The sequence below is a fragment of the Pholis gunnellus genome (assembly GCF_910591455.1).
Source record: "Pholis gunnellus genome assembly, chromosome: 1".
In the NCBI taxonomy this organism is placed as follows: Eukaryota; Metazoa; Chordata; class Actinopteri; order Perciformes; family Pholidae; genus Pholis; species Pholis gunnellus.
Genome location: NC_136528.1, coordinates 7158471 through 7183081, shown reverse-complemented (window position 1 = coordinate 7183081; position 24611 = coordinate 7158471). Strand labels below are relative to the sequence as shown.

At 42.6% G+C, this 24611-nt stretch overlaps 2 protein-coding genes across 3 annotated transcripts; one reads left to right on the top strand and one right to left on the bottom strand.

Moving 5' to 3' along the window:
* Positions 1-387: 387 nt before the first annotated feature.
* Positions 388-9231, top strand: LOC306707804 (transmembrane protein 138-like). Of its 2 annotated transcripts, none has more exons than XM_079175422.1 (6): positions 388-445; positions 3993-4139; positions 4228-4540; positions 4779-4950; positions 6810-6885; positions 8552-9231. In XM_079175422.1, the coding sequence occupies exons 4-6, from the start codon at positions 4825-4827 to the stop codon at positions 8662-8664; spliced, it is 315 nt and encodes a 104-aa protein (XP_079031548.1). In that variant the 5' UTR covers positions 388-445; positions 3993-4139; positions 4228-4540; positions 4779-4824; the 3' UTR covers positions 8665-9231. The 2 variants fall into 2 exon arrangements, with proteins under 2 accessions (XP_079031548.1, XP_079031547.1); XM_079175421.1 differs by lacking the exon at positions 388-445 and adding an exon at positions 1060-1260.
* A 98-nt stretch (positions 9232-9329) lies between these two features.
* On the bottom strand, positions 9330-23297 carry cfap70 (cilia and flagella associated protein 70; the record flags this gene model as incomplete). Its single annotated transcript, XM_079160518.1, has 26 exons — positions 9330-9434; positions 9623-9670; positions 10805-10906; positions 11231-11320; positions 11607-11906; positions 12486-12646; positions 13141-13237; positions 13427-13500; positions 14326-14441; positions 14885-15018; positions 15338-15469; positions 15611-15742; positions 15942-16124; positions 16215-16275; positions 16457-16548; positions 16671-16748; positions 17293-17439; positions 17693-17830; positions 18117-18189; positions 18544-18638; positions 19367-19549; positions 19688-19894; positions 21482-21567; positions 21670-21765; positions 22934-23120; positions 23223-23297. 26 exons carry the CDS (start codon positions 23295-23297, stop codon positions 9330-9332), a joined length of 3192 nt encoding a protein of 1063 aa, XP_079016644.1.
* Between the last annotated feature and the right edge of the window lie 1314 nt (positions 23298-24611).

The window sequence follows — 24611 nt, the reverse complement described above, 5'->3', positions numbered from 1 at the left end:
TTCAAGCAGAAACAAAAGCATCTCAGAATGTTAGGGTAACAGGAGTATAGGCTTCACAAATAAGATCCAGAACTCATGAGGTAAAACACGATGTAGTAAAATAGTACATGTGCAACAAATAAAATCAGTTATGAATAATTATCTTTTAATATTACATTTAGTCACAGCCATGCTGTTGTCAAGGTGAATGTAAACAAACTCACCACAATGTCATGACAAAAATCTTGTGCCCGCCTACTAGAGATGTATGTGTGTGTGTGTGTGTGTGTGTGCGTGTGTGTGCGCATGCGTGTGTGTGTGTGTGTGTGTGTGCGTGCGTGCGTGTGTGCGTGTGTGTGTGGTGGTGGGGGGGATAAACCCTGTTACTAAAGACACAAGCTGTCAGTCTTGAGTTGTTTGTGACTGCCTGCATCATTTAGACCGATGCTACTCCAGCCTCAAACAGGTACGCACACTCTTGTTGTTTCTGCAGCAGTTTGATGGTAGTAGCTGATATTCTGAAATAGTTAAAGGACGTATCACTTCTGTGTAAAGCAACAAGCTGTTTGGGAGTTTTCTAAGAAGATTAAATGGCACTATGGACTAAAAGACGGGAGCATGTGAACAACAACGAAAGCCTTTGAAATGAAACCACCACTCTTCTCTGAGTAGAAGAAGGAGCAGAAATTGATGACTTTGTCTCTGTGTGTATCCATAGCACTCTTAAACCAGAACAAGACGTTTCCCCTTTAAAACGTATGTCACTTAATCCCTAATTGCTTATGTAAAGCTTATGTAAGTCAGCAGCAGAACTATTTTCTCTTGGTTTATATGCACTGGTTGTCCAGGAGCTGGTAGTTCTGCTAACCCACAATCTCAGTGGGACAGCTTCTATAAATAAGTAGTCCTTTGGTCGACATGCCGGTCTTCAGACGTAGTCCTAATCTTCGTCACACCTTCCATGGCCCTGCCAAGCTATAAATACGGGGATCATAAGAGGATCCACCTGGTGACAGTGAGAAGGAGCCATGTTGGATAGTGATGTAGCCAGGGCAAAGATTTACAGTACCCATGAACTAATACTCCAAGTGGCAACAGCAGCAGTGGAAGGAGGACCTGTCTTCTTCTTAATTCTTCTGTACGATTGTCTTTTTTTTTAATGAAATGGATGAGAAGTAAACTGAAGGAACACCTCAGGATTTGTTCCTTTTCTGTATGTCTGGGAAATTCTCAAGGGAGAAGATATATCATTTGAGAGAGAAGCTGCCTTTCTACTTCACGGTAAACTGTAATTTAATGTTTAAATGTCCTGGTGTAGTACACAGCTGTAATTTAATCTAATGTTCAATGTTTTGATGTAGTGTTAGCTGTAATTTAAAGTAATCTTAATCAGAGTTGGGGCTTGTTTTGACGGTTTGAAACGCGACGAGCTTCATCTGGAAATTTGCAAAACTCTGACTTGCCTCGATTGGCATCGAGTCGTGCAGATAGTTTTGGTTTGTCGAGGTTTTGAATTAACATTACAGTCATTTAACAGACTATCCAAAGCGACTTACAATTCAGATTCTATCACACCATAGGCACAGCTACGGGAGCAATTTTGGGGTTAAGTGTCTTGCTCAAGGACACATCGACATGCGACTAGCGGAGCTGGGGATCGAACCGCCAGTTCTCTGATTGAAGGACGGCCCTGCTCTCCATTTAGCTACCTGTCGCCGAAATAATTAAGAGGTTCAGATCCAAGCCAATACTATGGGGATGAACGGAGTTTCATTTTCAACATTCAATAACATTGAAAAAGATTCAACATGACTTTTCTTTACAGAATCCCGGTCTCTTAAACACTTAAAAACACTGTTTTTAGAGTGACTATTTATATTTGTGGAAAGTAGTAAAAAAAAAACTAATGACAGCAATGGAGAGGCTGAAGTCTCAGATAAAAACCTGAACTGTCTGCATGGAAAGATGCCACTAGAGGTGAGAAGATACATCTAAAATGATCAATCATTTAGCAGGTACAGCCTCTCCTTATACTCTGCCTGTATCAACACTTTGTGAAGTGTATTCAGTCTTCAACATGCAATAAACCCTGAGCGCAGTCCAGGTTACTCACTGGTCCAGGTTACTCACTGGTCCAGGTTACTCACTGGTCCAGGTTACTTAAAGGTACCAGGTTACTCACAGGTCTAGGTTACTCACTGGTCCAGGTTACTCACTGGTCCAGGTTACTCACAGGTCTAGGTTACTCACAGGTCTAGGTTACTCCCCAGAACAGGTTACTCAAAGGTCCAGGTTACTCACTGGTCCAGGTTACTCACAGGTCCAGGTTACTCAAAGGTCTAGGTTACTCTCAGGTAACAGGTTACGTATACAGGTAACAGGTTACTCAAAGGCTTTGAGTAACCTGTTACCTGTATACGTAACCTGTTACCTGTGAGTCAAAGGTAACAGGTTACTCACAGGTAACACGTTACTCACAGGTCCTGTATATTATGCTACTGTTGTTGTCTTTTGGTAAGTTTGCACTTGTTTACACAACTTTGTACTCGCTGCCCATCGTGACCAGGGCTCCCTGGTAGGAGAGATGTCAATGGGACCTTTCTGGTTAAAGGGACGGTTCACCGAAAAATCTAAAATAGGTCTTTCCTGTGGTGCTCTTCATCAATCTTGATTTGTTTTGATGTGAGCTGTCTGGAGGTATCGACTTCTCTGCAGTATAATGGGACTATACGGCGACCTTGTTGTAAACTCACAACAAGGTTGGTGGATTATCTTGAGTCATGATTTCTGGAAAGAGACATTGCTGTTGAGTTCTTCAAACTTATTTTTGTTATTTTGTTTTCTGTGGTCATTGGACTGATCTAGAGGTTTGATGACGACAGGCCTTTATTTCTGGTGTTTGTGGTGTAACCAAGATTTCCTTTTCAGTGCGCTGCTCGTTGTTTACTCTTCAATTTGAGAGCAGCTTGAGATGCAAGACTGGGGTTGGAGCTGAGAGACGAGTAGCCAGTTTAGAAACAGATTTTAAATCACTGAAAAAGCTGAATCATCGTCATCATCAATTACGTCTCTTTTGCTCTCCACTCGTGCTGTTCACCTGCATTAAACCAAAGCCTGTTCGAATGAGATTTGTCAATACTACTTGGACTACAAACGGAATCCAGAGCACATCTGATACCAAAATCTTGTCCCTTTGACGAGATCATCATTTGAGTGGTGCAAAAGAAAATTGTTGCAGTGTGACTGTAAAGTGTTGTCGCAGCTCGCCTTGGAAGAGAGTGGATGCAGCTCCGGAGACGGATGGCTGGCTAGTGAGCTCATGGCTTGTCCTCCAGAGTGGCGGGGAGTGAGATGGAGGCCTATTTGACTCATTTTCTGTAACCAGTGTAGCACCAAAACATGTTGTAGTTAGCAAGCTAGCTAACTAGCCAGCTGTCCACTAGTTGGCCAGCTAGCTTGATAATTCCACCATGCTTTAATGCTACACTGTTTACAGAAAATTAGCATGGCTACAATTTTAAGATTTCACTGATCACTTTTAAAGCACGTATGGGTTTGGCCCAAACATATAGAGGAGCTGTTGACCCCCTATGAACCAGCTCACAGCCTAAGATCCTCAGGTTTTTTATTTTTAAATGTTTTTTTTTATTTCTTAGTTTATTTTTATCGTATCGACTGTCTCACTGAGCTTTCTGTTGTTGTTGTTGTTATTATTGTCTTGCTTTTGCTGCTTTGTCTGTCAAAGCACTTTGTAAACTCTGTTTTAAGGTGCTATAAAGCAATGGCAATGGTACACATAAAAATGGCCGCCGCGCTGATCGTCCGTCAGCATTGATTTGAAAGGGAATCCAACACCTAATTTATGATAATGTGTCTGGTTATGTTTGGTAGGAAATATAATATCGTTTTTTTTCCCCCAAGTCTCTGCTTTAAGCGAATGTAAATCTGCAACACAATGAGTTTCACTGGTTTTCATCAGAATACTAACGTGTCTGTCTCGTCTCTTTCCACAGAGCCTCTGCTGGATTTACTCGGGTGCTGATGTTTCACCAGTTTTAAATATGACGGTTCAAGGAAACCTGGGAACACCATAGACTGAACAGCTTGAATCTGTTCATATTGGAGCTGTAAAAATCAACACCTCTGACATGTTGACATGGGTGAGTTCCACGCAGCTCATCACAACACCCGACTCTGAAAGGACTTCAGTTCTTCCCAAGTAAACAGGACTCTTTTTTTACCAAACAGCAAATGGAGCCCTACTGTTATATCAAGTGTGGAGCCACTTGAAGGCCTCGCTGAGACCCCCAAACGGTCAGGGCTGTCGTGAGTGGATTGATGTTTCTATGTAGCGTGTGTGCGAGTGCAGTGCAGCCTTGGATCCGGCGTGGAACCACCACAGTCCGCCCGGGCGCCCAGCCTTCGGGACGGAGACGCTCCAAACGAGCAACTACTCTCTGGTGTTGCTGATTCAGCTCAGCCTGCTCTCCTTTGACCTGTTCGTCAACTCCTTCAGCGAGCTGCTGAGGCAGGAACCGGCTGTCCAGCTGGTACTTTTCATGTAAGTTCCTCACTGATTTATCAGCCAAACATAATCTCTGGCTCCGGTGGGGGAAAATAAGCTAAAGATAGTTCAGTTTAGTCGTCTAAACTGAGTCGTTTGAGATGCTGGAATGATTTGAATCAGCGTTGTACAAAGACAGTAATCTTTCTTATCCGGTCCCTTTTCTTTCCTCTGGTCTCACATCCTCCCTCTCTCTTGTCTTTTCTTTTTTTTCCTGTATGCTCTTCCTCAACAGAATCCAGGACATTGGCATCCTGTTCAACCTGATCATCATTCTGTTGATGCTGTTTAACACCTACGTGTTCCAGATTGGCCTGGTCGCCATATTGCTGGAGCGGTTTAGAGCTGCGCTAATGCTCTCTGCTCTCTATCTGACCTTCAGTATCATACTCCACTCCTGGCTTATGGTACGAGCTGTTTGTGCACAAATGGGCAGAGATAGATTAAGATCCAAGGCTCGTGGGTTACACTCAGTCTTTGTCAACGCAACCTTTGTCATTTCGCTCACGCCGGGACACGTTAACTGTCAAGTCTGTACGCTTCGAGATCGACTCTTGCTTGCATTGTTCATTTCATTTATTTTATTTGAAACCTTGGAAAACACATGCAGGGAGGATTCTTATTGTCAATAGTGGAGAGACAACTAAAGTAATATAGAAATGATATAAGAATACATGGCTTTATCAATTCAAAGAACAAATGATTAAAAGAAATACGAGTTAAACTTAAATTAATAGTTACAAATGCTGCTCACTGAAAGAGCAGGCAAGTGGGTATTTTGGTAAAGTAGGCAGTGTTGTGTGTGTGTGTGTGTGTGTGTGTGTGTGTGTGTGTGTGTGTGTGTGTGTGTGTGTGTGTGTGTGTGTGTGTGTGTGTGTGTGTGTGTGTGTGTGTCCTGTAACAATCCACACTGATGAATCTTAAGGCGGAGTGATTTACTGCATCTAAAGGTTTGAGAGTGGAACTGGCCGCTCATAAATAACAACCCCGTCGTCCAATACAGAGAGGAAAACAGGTCTGTTTCTCGTTAACAATGGAAAGCAAGATTGAATTCTAAAAAGAAAGCCAGACTTCAATCTCAGCTCTGCTAACCACATGTCAATATGGACTATGACAGTTACACATTTTGTAATGTTGCGCTCTCTCTGTTATGGTGTAATTGGCAGAACGAATTTCAGAACTTGCACAGTCTGTATTTCACACACACACATATAAATGTAGTCTTTGTACAGGTTAGGACCCGTTTCAAATGATGGAAGTTGTTTTTTGGAGGAGGTTAAATGACAGCTGTAGATTTAAAGTGTCAGCACAAATAGGGATCCGATCAGCCGGACCACATATACCGAGGTTGGCCAGAGTTCGGATCTCAGTGACGTGTGGACAGAATGTGGGCACAATTTATCAAACATAGGTCTCGAACCGAACTACTTAGCATGTCAGAAACATATTTAGTTTGTCCCAAATACATAGTATGCCAAATGCAGTCTGGCAAAAGGATCTTGTACTACATCCAGTCGCATTTTACAGTATGCAAGCCAGCATGCCTTTCTGGCTATTCTGACCCACAATGCTCTGCGAGTAGCTATAGATGAGCAAGGGGGTCTCAGTTGCATAGTATGTACTTTGTAAAGGCAGCTGCAGTATCTACTAGAAGTGAAGAGCAAAAGTGTGTCATTTGGAAAGCAGTGCAGCTTTCCCACCATTATCTGATTTTGCTGCTTCAAAAAAAAGCTTTTAAATTACAAAAGAATTTCAATTAAATATTAAAATAAATGTGTTTATCACCAAATTAGGTGGAGCTTTGTTGGTGGCTATTCTTCAATAAAACAAGTCTACTAATACAGAAGGGAGGAAGAGTAAGCAGACAAAATAAAGAAGAATTTATAGGAAATGAAAAGTGTTTATCCATCGTTTTATAGCCGCTCTTTTGACCATGATATATATATATATACAGTATATATATATAATATAACAACCAGACAGGTTCTATTGAAGTGTCAAGCATGGCTTTCATATAATAATAATAAACAAAGTAACATTCATTAGGGCTTTGAGGGGGCAAAATCCTAAAATGTTCATGAAATTCTAAATAAATATGCACACAGTGAAATGTTTGATTTGCCATTTCTAGCTATGGCAGCAAAATCTGTTTAATATTAGTGAGTGAATTGGAATTTGCAGTCTTTTGCCTCCATTTATAAAATCTTTTTCATGAAAAGATGCATCATCAAAATGACCGTCAATGTTTTCTGTATAATCTTTCCAGAATCTACGTTGGCTGAATACCAACAGGTTTATTTGGACAGACGGCCTTCAGGTGCTGTTTGTGTTCCAAAGAGTCGGTAAGATGAACATTTTACTACATTTAAATCATTTTTAATGCCAACCGAATGCAATTTATTTTGAGTGTCTACTGCTGTGGATAGAGCTTTGTTTAAGGATGTCAAAAACAAAGAACAAAGAGGGTCATCACTGTATATTCTTAAATGAAACAAGAGAAGCGGTACTATTGACATCAATTATATTTTAGATTTGACACATAGTTTACAGGAGTTAGTCGTTGAGTGAGAAATTACTCATCAAAGTGCAGCAGGGAAGACGTATTTCTGTAGTTTAACCCCGGAAGTTAGCGTCTCACTGGTTCCCTCGACAAAATGATTACTGCAGAGAATAAGCGCTAACAAACGTTTATGATGCTTACACACTTTGTTCAGCGAGATAATCTTCACAATTGAAAACCACTTTAATGATATTTGAAACGAACTACACAACGGTCACGTGAGCGCCAGCACAAAGACAACGAGGCCGTGAAGGCGGACTAGTAGACGTGATGACGTTTTGCAGCCACTTGATAGCAACCGCCTTTTTTTAAGACACGTTAAAGCTTCACAATTCCCGAGAGGGGAATGTCGTAGAACAAAACGTAAAAATCGGTTACGCTTCTGTTAACCACAGAACTTATTTCAGGCATCTAACCAAAAACACATTCAAAATAAAACATTGAGCAGAAGTACAAAGATGCTGACTCGTTTCAACATGGAGCGTTTTCCGTGAGAGTGAATTTGTGTTTCTGTAACCTGCTCTCAGACCTCTGAGCCGCTGAATTTCAGTGTGATTACCACTGAAGAGGGTCACTGGCAGACAGCTTAGAGTGAGTTAGTCTCTCCTCTCTACCAGCACGCTCACATCACCATGCGGGTGTGATTTTCATACACGTATAAGCTCATAAGTGGATAACAGGATTTATTGTCGAGCTGTTGTTCTTCTCTGATCCCGTATTAAGTTTGAGAATGTTTTATTTGTCTCTCTGTGTTGTCTGCTACTTAAGACCCACCCAGACGGTTACTCAGCGTGTGATTCACTGTCACAACATCTCTTTCATTATGAACCTTCCTGAAGACGCAGTATAAACTCCGCTGGGCTGAGCTGCAGCTGTAAATGCTGGAGGGGATTTCCTTATTTCTCTGTCTTCAAACAATCACATAATGTCTCTCAAGTGACCTCAATCTTTGTCCAAAGCCAGAACACCGGAGCCACTCTCTTGGAAATGGCTGATGAACTATACAAACTAAAAAAGGGACACTAATATATGTATTTACACACAGAACCTGTGTCTCTGTAACATGGGATTCAGTGTGACGGACTCTTCCAACTGAAGCAAGTTGATTTTCTTGACAATACTGAAAGTTGATGACATGAATTCTGAAAGAACATGACGAGAGTTTGCAGAAATATAAGTAATGCCTGATTAGTTCTTCATTTCCCCACAGAACAACTGAATTGGGTTATTAGAGATTCAAGCGAAATGATACACTTCAGTTGTCTTCGCATTAGTTGTGCTGCTGACTGCGTATTGAAAGCACCGTCCATTTGTTTGCAGAAAATATATTCTGTCAGCACCTGTCATAAACTAACATCACTCAGAGCACCTTGGAACGGACTGAAAGTGTATTTTCTCTGTATTCGTTTGTGTGATAAAAAGCTCCTCACATATGTTTCTGTCCACAGCCTCTGTGTTGTACTACTACTTGTACAAGAGGACGTCAGAGTACCTGGGTGACCCTCGCCTCTATGAGGATTCGCCGTGGATGCGGGAACTGTTCGCTCGGGTCAGACAGTGACCTCACTGCAAAAATAACCCAATAAAAAGGTCCCATATGGAGAGCAAAGGTGTTTCAATAAAGTGTGCGCTTGAAAATCCATACAGGGGAAAAGATGGCCACTTCCATACAGTGTATTTGAATGTATTTCAAGTGCATTTGCAAGACGATACCAATAGCATTTTGGGAACACCCATTTAAAAAAAGAAACACAATGAGGCTTGAAATGCATTTAATGTAAAATATACATTACAAATAGATTTGACAGGATTCGAAAACCAGAAACATATTCCACATAACATTTCCCTCCAATGCAGGAAGGATTGTGCCAAAATCTGCTGAGACGTTTTAGAACAACAAGGTCTCATCAGGTAAGAATGACATGAAAAGTGAAACAATTGAAAATATTCTGTGATAGCTGTCACCACATGCCGTTTTTCTTTTCTTTTGTTAATGCTGTATATTTTTTAAAACACAATATTACAGTTGTTTTATACACATTTGAGACTATTTGTGTCGCTTTGAGTTCCTTTGTAATGTGGATGTGGAACAGCGTTTGACTTTATTACAGCTTTGACAGTTGCTGATCTCCACTGTCTGTAAAATCTGACCGTTTCATTTTCCCAAGAAGTGTTAAATGCTTAAAGTACAATAAAAATGTCTTCTGAAACGTGTTTTGTATGAAATTAACTTGATGAGGGTGTTTCTAAGCAGGACATCAGCTGAGTGAAGAGGAGCTGATCCTTCAGCTCACCAAACTCTTTGAGGAGTGACTCCTTCTGCAGGTTGAACTGCAAGCCAACAAATGAGAAAAGGTTTCTTTATGTGAAATGACTATGAAACGCTGCAGGAAAAAAATCATGTATTTTACTAACTCAAGGAGAAAAAATGTGGTTTATTTGTTCACTAAAAAAACATAATGAATTGAGATTTCCCAGCTCTATTTTAAACAACGGATAAAAACAGCAGACAAACTCACCCTTGTTGCGTATTTATAGAACTGCTCAGCTTCCTCTTGTTTGCCCAACTGAAAACAAAAGGTTCATTGCATGGTTAGTTCAGGTTCCTGGACCTGCCTGGGAAAATCCAGTTGCAGACAGAGAAATAGTGAATCTGTGTTGAACTGTGTCCCAATTCAGAGGCTGCATTCCTGAAGGGACGGAGGTCACGAAGGTACGCCTCCGCCATTTTGGACTCAGAGCGTCTACTGCAAGTCAAGGGATGCCAGTAAAACGCCCCCCATTCTATTGTAAAATATTTAATGCCTCTACTAAAAATGCCGGTGTTAAACCTTTTGCCCCTCTGTCTATGAGCAGTCAGCAATGGACATAAATAAAGCTAAAAAAGGATCGAGCACTCTTTGGGTTTTTCATGTCAAGGAGGATCTCCTAAATGCACAATACACCAAAGACCACGGATGTATAAGAGATTGGGCTCTGTGTTTTTGCAACAACAACAAAAAGAAAACATATACTATGTGAGATTCTGTTTATGTCGTGCTACTATAGCTACTGGCTGATAGCCGGTCGTTTGGGAACAGGGACGTTAATGCATCCACCAGGGTTTACAGGCTTTACAGCACACAGCCCGTGGATGTATTATAAGGTAATAAAAGTGATGAATTACAGCCAATACAAACATTACTACAGAAGCACACAGCTAGAAAGAAGCCAACAGGACTGGATGTATCACATAAGAGTACAGAGCAGCATAATCCATCCATCTTAATGCCGAGGAAAGTAACTCTGGATTCTTTTGGTACATAGTTACCAAAATGTATTATGTTTATATTTATGTGTTCGTACAGCAGCGGCTTCTAGCGGCGGTTATCAGAAATGCACCAGAGTGTCGTCTCTTTGCTTCTACACTCTTCGGTTAAGCTGAACTTGCTTTTCCTCCTCGCATGAAGTTGAGTCTCCGCAAACAATCCGACAACGATCCGTGAGCAAAGGATGCTGGGATACTAAGGGCATAAGGATTCACCAGCTGTGCCTCCCACCCGGTGTTTGGGTAAAGAAAAGCTACAATCCTTTGGGACATTTTTTAGGGATTCTTGTAGCGTCGGCCCATTGTGTCCCACTCTGTCTTGAAATAGAGACTTCAAGGGAGGCCGAGCTTCAACTGGGACACAGCTCGTGTGTTTTTTCAGGTCATCACTCACCCTGAGGCAGATCAGAGACAGGTAAGCCCACACCTCTGCGTTCTGGCAGTTCAGATGGTTGGCCTCAGTCAAAGCCTCCTCAGCGACACACAGCTCCTCCAGCTACCAACACACACACACAAACACAAGCGGGGCTCACCTCCTCCCAGAGTAAAAGAAAACAACTCCACAGCTGCAGGTGAACGACACAGTACGCTCGGGTAACCTGAGCTTTGTTCACAGTAGAATGGGGACAGTACTTGAAACCTGACGATGCCGCTGTGTGGACAGGATTGTTGTGTGAAATCACTGAGCCCAGCAGTGTTGGTGAAGAAATAACCCGTTAAACACCGTAATGCCACAAGACACAACGCTTAAATTGACCGCTTTGTATCCTTTCAAAAGCAGAATTCAATTGCGTCTAAATATGTGGAGGTGGGATCTTACTCGGTAGCAGGCGGTGCCCAGGCCCAGCCAGGTCAGGCAGGAGGCAGACTCCTCACAAGCCCGCAGGTAGACACCTCTGGCATGGTCAAACTGAAAGATAAGAGATTCATTACACTGTAGTTAGTCGCTTCATACGAGATGTTTTGCAGTGAGATGCAACAACTTAAATGGGAATTCTGTGATTTGTGCTTGAAACTTGTCCAGGAAAACATATTGTTCCTGACCTTTATTGACAATTTCTGCGATTCTAGAAAACCATACTATGACTACAATACTTTGTAATAGCAGTTCGTAGTAGACGTGGCCGATTCATCAGACAGTACGAGTGAACTATCTGAGTGATCAGAGGGAACTGAAGCTCGTCTCGATATCTGACCTTCTCCTGCTGGAGGTAGATGGATCCCAGGCGGAGGAGGACCAGGTGAGGCTCCGACGGCGGCTGCGGGAAGTTCATGCTCCGCTCGTAGCTCTCCATCGCGTCAGTGAACGCCCCCCGCAGGAACTGACCGTGGCCGTTCAGCGCCCACGTATCTCTGTGAAACAGCACATCCTCGAGGCTGGCGGCGACACCGCAGTAGTCAGCTCTGAGCAGCTGCAACTGGGCCAGGAGGAGAGGGTAGGAGATGCTGGGACCACCGTCTGACAGCAGCTCCAGGGACAGAGCTCGCTCCGCCATCTGACGACAGATTATTATTAAAATAATAAATCGTACACCAGCAACTTCTACATTTACAGGAATCACAATTTGAGTGTAAACCTTTTAAATTGGTCAAAACTTGAACAGGAATCAGAATGCCAGTTCATAATGTTTAATTATTTAAACATAGAATTTGTATTTGTGTCAGTATTGGTCCGATATCTGAGAGTCTCTAACTTTTATGGAAACTTTACTGCTGACAATTGTTTGTTTAAGCATGCCAATATAAATGAAATATAAATGCGTAATCTAAAAAAAAATTGCAGATTCTCCATTTTTTCCATAACGTGTTTTGACTCTCTGAAAACCGATTTCCACAATTTATGACCTTTCCACGGCTAACTGTCATATTCCAGATGTTGGAGCATCAACAGTGGTCATAAATAACTTCTGCTCCATAACTCACTAAACTAAAGAGTCACAAAAACCAAAAACTACAGCCGTACGGAACATCGTAGGTTGCTTTCATTCATATTCGATCACTGTGAGTCCAGCTGGCTGGTCAGCTTGACAAACCACCAGCCACTGTGTGTGTGTGTGTGTGTGTGTGTGTTTTACCTGCAGAGCACAGTTCTGCAGCAGGAACTGAACAGTGTTTGTGTAAATGGTGGAGGAGAGTTTGGCTGGAGCTGATCTGGAGCCGACATGCTGTACTGGAGAGTCTCTCTGCACCTTTGAGTCCTGGTTCTGGTTCTGGTTCTGGTTTCCACACTTTGGGTCTGAGAGAATACGACGGTAACATTGTCAGGTAGCGAGCATCGCACACAGAAGAGATTCTTTTTCGGTGGTTCTTACCAACAGACTGCATCTAAACTTATATAAATCAACATTCTTTATCAACATTTGGGGTTTTCTGTCCTGATAGATTAAATCAAGTGCACAAGAATAGAAATAAAACCAAAACTACAATCCATTGCTATTTGAGAAGTTGTCCAACATGCACCATTTCCTGTTATTTTAGATTTCATAATAAATGTTACAAATAAAAAGTATTTTGGATGTGATTATTAACAGAGCTCAGTGTGTTTCGTCATGTATTCAAGACTCATGACGAGATCCATTAGAACAGGAGTGGCCTCTAGCGTTTCTGTTTAAAAGTCTTAATGGCTTCATGCCGGCTGCCTGGTTTCCCTCCACGTGACGAGAGAAAACCAACACATGACTACATTCAGATGAAGAGGCGTCGCACCCTTTTAATCGCACTGCTGCTCACCTTTCTTATCGGTGGGAGACTGACATGCAGCCGTGTCTATCTCCTCATCCTCTCGCTGCTCTTTCTCCTCCTCCCCCTTGTCTTTCTCCCTGTCCGTCGTCTCCTCCTCCCCCTCATCTTTCTCCTCCTCCCCCTCATCTTTCTCCTCCTCCCCCTCGTCTTTCTCCCTGTCCGTCGTCTCCTCCTCCCCCTCGTCTTTCTCCTCCTCTCCCTCGTCTTTCTCCTCCTCCCCCTTGTCGTTCTCCCTGTCCGTCGTCTCCTCCTCCCTCATCTTTGCTTTGTTTGCCCTCAGCAGCCTTCTGGCCTCCAGGAAAGCCCTCTTAGCCAGGATGGAGTCGCTCTGCATCTCATGGAGCAGACCTGGACAGCAGAGACAGAAACGTGAAATGAGACTGAGCAATTCCCAGCATGCATCTGTCTTAACCACTCACAGTCATTTAGGGTCAGAGATTGTGATGGTTGAAAGAATGTTACTTTTGAATATTTACCATTTTTGTGCATTTGCATTAGTTTTTTTCAGCATTTTTAAACTTTGTACTAAAACCAGACTGAAGAATTTAAAGTTATGAGCTTTTAAAGATTTACCCACCTAGCTAAGGAAGTGAGACTCTGGGGCTCATTACTGCGGTTAAATTAAAAATAAAAGAAACTAGAGACCATCTTGTGATGGGATCACACCGGCTAACTCATGGCACAGTGTTGTAAAGTGGGGAGGGGGAAAATTATAAATTCTAGTAAACACGTACATGCACTAACATTCAACACACTTAGACCTGGACATCATCTCATAAATACCCGTAAGATTGACCAAGTAAATTAAGATATGAGTTGTCTCAAACTTTGTAAAAAATGTTCCACCCTACATCCGGTACCGTTGCTCAACAAACGGCAATTTTGAAACTCTGCCTTCATTTTGATCTCAACTACACATCTGCAAAGTGTTGCAACTGCGTGTTGCACGGTTGTGACGCTATAGCAGTGTCCACAGAAGAAAACAATACCAGCCAATACACAAAGACTTCTCAAGTGTCTTGTGCAGCTGAAGCCTCACAGGAGCCTCCATCATATTGTGGGTAGACAGACAACCCTGACTGGATAATATCCGATCGTTGGTCTGTCCAGTACGTGTTCTTTGTTAGCAGCAGGTTCTCCGGTTAAAGAGCAGCGAGTAGGACTACATCTCACCCAGCAGCGTCCAGGCCACCACACTGGGCGGGTCGATGCTGGTGGCCCTCTCCAGGAAGATCTGGGCCTCCGTGTGACGCTCATACATCGCTGCCAAGACCCCGCACATCATCAGGCTGGAGAAACAAGAGAACACAGACACACAGGTCACCACTTCCCAGTTCACTTAGATTGGACCAGTGAATCTGATTCTTTGGCCACCTGTGAATACATATAACTATTAAGTCACCTTCCAACGAAAAGTCAGGGTGCGCTGCTCCTGATTTTTCATTTTGTATCAGTTGTGATTGCGGTTAAAATCTCTAGTGATGGACAATGAGTGATGAGGTGGAGGTGAGTTTTTAACCATTAACGATGTTGCTGTGTGGCTTAGCGCTGATTAGGAGCAGAGAACTGGAACTATGTTTGTTGTGTCCTGTTACACAATGCCAATAGACACCCGTCAACTATTTTATTCTCATTGATATATACAGTACACAGGCTCAGGATCTCTGTGTTGAGCTCATGGCTATATAATTATATATATTAATATTTTAAGTGTAACTGGAGCATTTCTAACCTGGGCTGGTGTGCCTGCTGGACGGACACGGCGTTATGGAAACACTCTTTGGCCTTCATGTAGTCTCCGGTGTGCATGTAAAAGCTTCCCAACTCAAACTTGTGGGAGGGCTCATTCGGGTGCCTCACCACCAACTGCAGCAAAACAGAAAACAAACATTCAGTGGCAACTTTAGTTATTTTACCAGCCATTATTAATCACTGCACATGACTTGTGGTCACTTAGGACAAGAAACAAACACCCCAAAACACTGATATGCTCCAATGATTACAGACAAACAGAAGCCAGTGTGGACATGTGTGGACATGTGTGGCAACTAATTCATTTAGAGGCCTGAAAAGAGTGGATGAATAGACTTCTGTGAAGTTCTTCAGCAAGTTCTTCTCCTCATTTATTATGAGTGAGGAGCAGAAGTATAACGAGAGGCGAGTATGCCTTTTAGTGCTATTGTACCTCTTGGTAGTACTGAACAGCCTGCTGATAATCCCCAGTAAGCTGAGCCTCTCTGGCAAAATGTCTGAGCTGAGAAGAACTCAACTGGATCTCATCCGGGGAGTCATCATCAACGACGTCATCTGAATAAATCTGGTGAGGAGAGGATAAATATTAACATAAATATGTACATGTGTATACAGTAGAAACACATACACTTTATGTGTGTGTGTGTGTGTGTGTGTGTGTGTGTGTGTGTGTGTGTGTGTGTGTGTGTGTGTGTGTGTGTGTTACCTTGTTGAGCACTATGTGCATCTCGTCCACCAGGTAGACATAGAGCTGGCTGACAAAATGTTTTAGCTCCTGAGGGTCAGTGAATGACTCAGTCCGCTGCATCTTGTCGCGTACGATCCTCACCACTGCATGCTACACACACACACACACACACACACACACACACACACACACACACACACACACACACACACACACACACACACACACAACATTTATGTGGTCAAATAGTTACAGAGGAGCCACCCCCTCAGTAACAAACCCGATGGGCTACAGATCCACTCAGGGTTTCTGTGAGTTTTATCCATCGACCTAGAATGTATGTTCTGACCTTCATCTGTTCCTTGAAGGCGAGATATCTCCCAGAGTCATTGAGCGATCCCATCATCTGAACATACATTTGCTCCCGGCTGCAGTTTTCCGGCGGCTTGCATCCGGCTCCGAACAATTCCCCATACTGGTCCGAAACATTGGTCACCACGTTGCCCACCTGTCTGTGGAAGTCCAGCACTGCCTGCAGGAAAACGCACCGGTGGAGAGTATTCAGCAAGGAAGCAAACTCTCTGCTGGTGTGTGGTTCATTTTAACTGTGTCTGTGTTTTACTCGTTCTGCTCTGCAGGGACCCGCTGGAAATGGAGGTCTGGGTGGGATCAACGCCTTCACCCTGCAGGAAATAGAGACACATGTCAGCACATACTTCGTGCAACGACCAAATGTAATAGACAAGAGTGCATAAAAACGGTCCCTTAAAACGAGTATGATTCATTCTAGCCAGACAGAGTAACCAATACAACCAGGTCAAACTTAGTGACCACGGGACACTTTGAGGATTTATAACAAATTACCTTCTGGACAGTTCCTCGAGAGATGGTTTGGGTACCAGCGGTTTCTCCAAGGCTATCTCAATGATAATATAAGTTCTGGCCTCCCCGTAAATCTGCAATAAACAGGAATTAGGTGTTAATATGCTATTATCTGTATTAGACTAACTACAACCACAGTTTCCAGTAAAGCATCTAATACTGAACAGAGTTGTGTTGCTGTTCTGTAAAAACTTACATTTCCCTTCATATTGACGTGCGGCTCACTTTCAGCCACCACGGCGGCTACAGTCATTTTGTTCTGACTAGCAGGTTGCTGCCATAACGGAAACAGGTAACATTAGGGTCCCACCTTCACAAGCACAACCTGGGTGTAAAGTTTAAAGGTGTTCTATACGATGTTCAGCACTAATGTAGCAGCAAACAACTATCATCTATGTAAAGATGTAGTGGAGTCACTCTCCCTCTGTGTGTGCTGTTAGCAGAGCTTCACCTTGCTGTTGACATAGCCGGGCCAGCTCTGCACTGCTCTCATACGGAATCATAGCACCCACCCTCTGGTTAACCCCTCAGGTAAACACTGTTAGCTCTGTTAGCACTTCTGCCATTGTTTGCACCGTTAGCGCCGTTAGCTGCTAGCCGCTGGCTCAGCCTTCACCATGTTGAGAGCCGATATAAATGCTCCCAATCTCGTATACAGCACCTTTAAATACTTTCAGGGCTGGTGAAACAAACAAAAAAAATAGCTGCAGAAATCCTGCTTTTGTTTTGCTCAAGTTGGAAGGCTTTTAAGGGCCTATTTTATGTCTCCATGCTCCTGAAAATTCTCTAAACTAAAAGTTCATGTTTAAAATTCTGACCTTTTTGTCTGGCTCCTTCGATCTCAATCCATCCAATTTCTTCCCTGCCTTCGCCTTGTAAGAGCCTGTAGCTGAGCCAGCACAATCTTTGACCTCGTTGGCTGCAGCCTTGACCTGCTCCTTCAACACACTGACGCTCTGCTTGGCCTTTAAGTAAAAGATCAATGAGAAGCAACATATTTATGTACTGGGCACGCAGGGGTGGAGCTGATATTGATCAGTTCATCAGACTCTGGTTAAGAAAGCCAACAAACGTATTTCCAGAAAGTGTTCCTCTAAAAAAGCGTTGTGTATCCGTCATTATGCGACGCTTGATCCAGTAAACAGACCGAGATCAAGAACTATGAATAAATGAACAAAAATCTGAAGCTAATGAGTTGTACGTGTATGTTTGTGCCACCTTTTCCAGCAACTCAGCCTCGGAGAAGGACTGAATGCTGTATGCTCCTCGGATGCGGCGGACTCCAGGATACAGCAGCCACCCCACGTCCACAAATGCCACACCATGGAAGGGGATCTCTGGGTTCCCCTCATCTAGCTACACACACACACACACACACGTGTGACTAGATGACACATTGCTTGGTCATTGATCATTGCTTCAGGTTTTTAAACTCATAAAACATGTTTAGTGCTCACAAAATGTTTCACATTAGCTTTGGTTCACCTTTTTTGCTATTTTGCCTGAAACGAATATGAATGTTATCCCACATTTTTCTTATATTTGGTTCAGGCTAGAGAGCTAACACTGCAGGGGACATAATAGTACAGAGAGAGAGAGGGACCAATTCTGAAACTATCTTTAGATAACAAAGCTGTCTCACCATCTTTACTGCCTTTGTCGACCTCATTATCTCCACCGGCCACAGTCTGCACTCAGTGATCTTCTGCTGCAGCCTGAACATTCAAGCACATATTTTCAAATATTTTTTCTGTATCTGTATTTCTCATTCCGTATTTTATAAGGGTGTTACTTCAAGATCAGGTGAATTCTGTGACTTCCTCATTTCATTTCCATTTGGCCTTTAAACGCAATGAATGGGGGAACCACGTTTTACAGTATACACTCTGCTATGCTCCTTAAATGTGATTATTTTGAAGAAAGCCCGGACATAGCCCCCAAAAAACTGATGATTGACTTTCCCTTTCGAGAATAATCTCTTAAAAGTCACGAACAACAGGTACGATGGTGAGATAGGAGGAGGAGGAGGAGGAGGAGGAGGAGGAGGAGTGTGTTGTGTGTGTGTAGACCTGGTGGTTCCTCCTGCATCCAGGAAGCAGCGCATCTCAGTGTCCCAGCTCACCCTATTCTTCATGGTCTCCGCCACTTTGCGAAACTCCCGGTCCTGTAGGAACATTTCGACGTTCAGCCCTGTAACTCTGTGTGTGAGTTAATGTAAAGGGAAAATTCTGCACCTCTTATGTGCGTGTCCAATCAGTGGTGATTGGTAAATGTGGTCGACTGAAGCAATGAACTCCTCGGTGCACCGAGAAAGACGAGTTTGGATTTAGTTGAAATTCAGCTGTGTGGATTTCACGTGAATGTACAGTCGAGTTTGCAGCTTGTGCACAAATGAATGCTGCGGCTCCTCAAGACCAACAGAAGTCTTCCGTTGGACTGAAGCATGCAATGCATCCTGGGACATGTAGGCACTACTGGCAGGGCTGTGCAAGCAGAAGCAATCAGCTTTCTGGGTCAATATAGCTCACATGAGAAATGCATTACTTTAATTGACAACATTTATGATCAACACTGATTGGAAATCCACATAAAAGGTGCCTTTAATAATTTTAGATCTTCTACAGTATTACATACGCTATTATGAATATTTACTTTTGATATTGTTAACGTATTTAAACTTCTTTAGTCACTATCTAAGCCTGTCAAATGTCCTTAAAGTCTGTCCGTATCTATGAAATGAACGACATTCATGTGACATCCTTCACTTTCACGCTGTTTTATATTTAGACAGTTGGTGGCAGCGATGTGCCCAACGGCAACATCTATCAACGTACCGAGGCCTTCCAGCTAACGCAATTAGCAGCAGTTGTTGCAGGCCACATGTGCGGTTACCTGTAAACCAGTCAGCTCGCCATCCTCCTGCTCCACGGGCTCTTCCTGGAGGAAGGCAGCGGGCAGGAAGAGGTTCCCCGGGACCAGCGGGGCCTGATGGGGCCACTTCCTCTGTCGGCCATCTTGCTCCCTCTGCCCGCCTGCCTTCAGCTTCCCCTCAGAGAACAACAGCACCTGGTCTTTCTGGGAGTCGGAGGAATCGAACAGCCACAGTGTTAAAATGTTTCCCTCTGGAGAGATTCAGACGATGTTAAGATCATGACGTGCTTAAATGTCTCTACATTTTTTTTTCTTTGTTGGAGGGCTTTAAACAGTACAAACCTGTGCAGTAAGCGGGACTTCCAGGGCAGCAGCATATTTGTAGGGAGTGGAGGTGGGGCCGGACTGCAGCGTCCATGACTCTGGGACGGAGAACGCTGTCTCCACTGTAACCGTCAGCAGGTTGGAGGCTGATAGTTCAGCCTCGGACAGCACTGGATTCGACACGCTGACACACACATCCAGGGTGGACTGCTGGGGGGTCACAACCTGAGGCACATTCACGTTTTATGTATTAACTGTTTAATGACATTGTCTGGAAATGCCATTCAATTTGTTAAATGATGTAAAGTGTAACGTGACAGAGGTTCACTGTCCTGAAGGTACTCAGTGCATTTCCAAACCCCGGAGGGAAAATATTCAGCCCTTTGGATTTCTGTGGCCTGAAATGAAGTGTGAAATGTGTTGGATTACAATGATTCTCGTCGTTTTTTGAACTATTTCTCTTGGTACCTATCTGCCAGATGTCCATATGGATTCACTGCAGCCCACCGTGAGCAGGTGTGATTAGAGACCGTGACGTAGCAACGCCACGAGACCTTTTCCATGTGACAGTAAAAGGTGACACTTGGTGACATGTTGGGAGGTTTTGAGATCCACCCAAACTTTAACTGTACAAGCTCTGGTGAGTTGATTCGATTACCTTCCTTGTCCACTTTGAAAGGACTTGGCTGGCCATCTGCTTAGTTCTGGCTCTAACTGCTGTATGCACATTCAAGCTGCTCTGTGACTGAGGAACATTCACTGATTACAGAAATCTGGGAGGAACGACTTCCATCTGTTTCAGATCCAATCCACTCGCTCTCTGTGAACCATGGTGGGCGATAATCTAATCTCGCGGATGTAAATAGGACTGTTCTACAAAATAAAATCATACTGTGAAGTGGTAAATGTCTTAATAGAGCAAGCATTAATAGATTAAATAAGCACACGTGAATGTTCGTTTATGGCTAATCCACTAAATAAATACAAGCAATATGAAAGACTTGGCTACAGTACCTCAGTAGATGAAGGTCTACAGATTGATAACTCTCCAGTGTCTCACTCTAAATATTATATTGCACAACCTTTAATTAAACCACTTTTCACCCCTCACGTTGCAGAACAAATGTTTTAAATGATGGCAATGTCTGGCAGTTCATTGCAGGAATGGCCGGATCGATGGCAGATGTTCAGGGGCCTACAGAAAATAAAGAAGCTGGTGGGCCCCTACTGTGGTAAGTCCATTAAAATCATTTTATTAAGTATTAATAATGAATATGGACCGTATGAGCATCTGCTCATAAGCTGATACTGCAGTGTCTTCCTCAGTTGATATTGTACTCTTATTGTGCTCAGTGGTTCAGATTCCTTTACAGATGTGAGATTAGTCTGGTTGGTAATCCAGCCTTGATCGCAAGTATCGTTAAAATGACTTCCAGACAAAATACATAACTCAAATAAAGTACATAAAATACAAAGGTAGAACTCACTCATTGAATTAGCAAATCTAGGAACATTTATTATATCTAAATTCAGAACAGATAACTAAAATTAATTTGACAACAGGTATCGATTTTACGTTTCTGAGTAAGAAGTATGAAAGCACGTCTCCTGAGTGAGTAGTTGAATCACACACAATGATCTTTTGTCAACACACAGATGGAAACGGAAAGAAACACGTTGTGTGTTGCTTTCTCCTATTAACTGTCAACTGCAAATAAACAGGGGTTGTGGCCTTTCTGTTGTCTAAAGTAGCCGTGACACTGCCCTTAATAATGAGTGAGGCTATTATTGTCGAGTCATTAACCAACCAACCCTGCAGAAGGAGTCCAGGGAGGACTCTGTGGCTGAGGAGGCCGTCCCTGGATTCAGTGGGACTGTGGACGAGAAGCTGCACCGACCTGAAGACAGAAGAGAAAATCTCTCTGACCTCCACGTAACAGAAACGGACATTTAAGGGAGATACACCAGCGTGCTTTCAATCTAGACACATCCAGCTGTACCTTGTAGCAGCGGCAGCAGGTCGACCACAGCCTGGCCCAGCATCGCTGTCTTCGCCTCAACTTTCTTCTCCTCGGGCAGGAACTCCATCACCGTCACTGACCACAACAAAACCAACTTTCATCAAACAGAGCTGTGAAAACGGAGGGCTGTCAATGCAGGATGTCTGATCAGGGGGAAAATGACAAACCTACTAATTATGCTAAAATAAATATCGTCATCGTCAGACAACGAAATTGCAGCAAAAGCGAAATCTGGACATTATAGATGTTGAAGGCTATTAAAGCCGGTTCTTCTGAAACGCAACGGCAACAATACATGAAAGTAGTTAGCCAGTGTGACAATAACGTACAGTAAAGCCACACATTAGGGTTTTCTAATCTGTTTTGTCTGTATGTTATCAGTGAGCTATGAAAGTGTTACATCTGTCTGTCTGCCTGCCGTCACCTGTCTGTCGTCACCTGTCTGTCTGTCGTCACCCGTCTGTCTGTCTGTCTGTCTGTCTGTCTGTCTGTCTGTCTTGAAATTGCAGGTCGACCCTCATCTACCTGCATGCATGTCTTTAATTGTTGTTTAGCTGTGTCTGACTGACTTATATATTTCACATACTCTGCATTCTTTTATGTTTTGTGCCTCTGACATGGATGTTCTTTAGTGTCTAACAATGCAGCATGATATTGTCTTTAGTCCATGTTTTTATTTAACATATCCCTCATTTCATTTGCTTTGTGTGTGTTGAATCTGAGAGCCTCTGTGTTGTCTTGTTAGTACTTGACAATGTCGTATACGAGTCTCCTGAATGATGATAATACTTATATTAATATTCTCACTTCTTTCATTGTTTCTGCACGCTTTGTAAAGGGTGAATATTACATAACTTTGTAAATGTAATCTTATATTCTGTTTTTAGGTTGACTTTGTAACATCTGCCTCTTGGGACTATGAAAAATACCCTATTTAACTTTACAGCAATGTTTTTATTAATGTGCACTGTCCCTTATCAAATAAACAAATAAGAAAAGGCAGGAATATGAAACATTTTCTAAATTAAAATACCAATATATCAGACTTTGCAGCCTATAAATCTGGACATAATCAGCTAAGTGTTGCCTTAAAGGGGACGCTGGTGGCAAATTTGTCAAACGAGAATTGACAAAAGTTGAAAGAAGAGATGGAGATAAATGTTCACACATGTCCTTGTCAGGCTGGTTTTCTCCACTGTGAGATATCAGGACACACAGAACAACATGTACAGATCCAGCTTACATATGATGGGTTTGTGGGCCAGGTCACTGAGGGCCTGGGCGGTACTGGGGCAGTGGAAGCTGCAGGTGAAGTCGTAGTCAATGCGCTGCTCCGCTGGGTCCAGCTGCTTCTTCGCCGACTCTCCCAGCACATTTCCATCCACTTCAACCTGCACAAAACTCTGGAGGCGGCCCGTCTTTCCACCTTGCTGAAAAGAGAGGAAACAGAATATAGTAATTAACATCAGATCCTAAAGTCCTGACCCGATGTTTGTATTAAACGACACGTTTACAACGTTTAACGAGCGTACCAGGATATTTCCACGGACGACGGTTATGTTGATAGTGTTGTGGTTTGTTTCTACAGTATTCTCAGCAGCCTCCATCGTGTTCAACGTCAGACTAACGGTAAACTAATATTAAAGTTAGCGAGCCACCGGTTTGAGGCTCGGTTCTTCGTCTTCGAGTTCCGTTTCCATGAAAACGACGCTACACATGATGGTGCGTTCAGGTGGAATCTGATATTTCCCAACGAACTGACAGAACAGCAATAACTGTCCACCACAAAAAAACAAACAAACAGCAACTCAACATCAGACTTCCGGTTATAAAGCACAATAGCAACATCATTTCTGCTTTTGTGTTGCATGATCTTACTGCAGCGACCATTTTAATGATTCTGCCTTTTTTAAATGTATTTTGTATTCAACAGTGAAAGCTATTCAAGAACAATTACACATATTATTATTTTCACTACAGTGGTAAAATGTTGCTGTCATTTTCTCTTATTATGTTGGATCAAGGTAATAAATAATTGAGTCTGTCCTGCAGCTTTCAGTCTTTATTCTCTTCATGCACAGCAGTATTTCTACTGCCACTGTATTCAGGAACATGTGTATATTGTAACTCTGTAATAGTGCTACAGGGGCAGCAGGGGTCACTGCTCTCAAGGCAAACTTTGCTGGTGGTGGTGCAACAGCTCATAGTGGAAAAAAAGAAGAAATGTAATATTGTGTGTGATCCTCGAGGCATTAAAGGCCCTGCATGGTGACCTATTTTCTCAGCCAGCTTCTTAATATGAGTGATGCGGTCCTAATGTACAATAAACACAACATGTTCTGCAAGTTAGAGCATATTTAGATATTTCGAATGAGAGATTTGTGTGAGCTCTTTTAGCAACTTGAATAAAAAGGAAATTGAATTCACCACCCTGGTGACCAGAAAGTCTTTATTAGGGGTTAGGGGGCTATCTGAATTATTTAGATCTTCCTCCATTATTTTACAAGGAGTATTTTACATTATTTCCTGTAACCTCTGCTTCACTGTTCTGAACTGTTTTTGTTTGTTTGTGTTCTTATTTGTTTGTTTTATTATTTTTGTTCTTGTGGAAAATAAGAAAATTTAATTAAAATATTATTTTAAAAAACAACACATAGGAATGTTGTTACTTTTACCTCAGCGAACAATATCTAAAATCCATTGTTATTGTTGTTTGTGTTCATATATATACTTTTGGATATATATTTATATTGTACATAGTAGTTAAATGTTTAAATGTTTATGCTTACCTCTGTTCTACTTTGTTGTCTTTAATGTCTTTGTTTTTATTTTTTATTTGTACATTCTATGTTTGTACGTTGAAAGCAACGTGAAAACCGGAGTCAAATTCCTTGTATGCGTACACATACAAGCCCAATAAG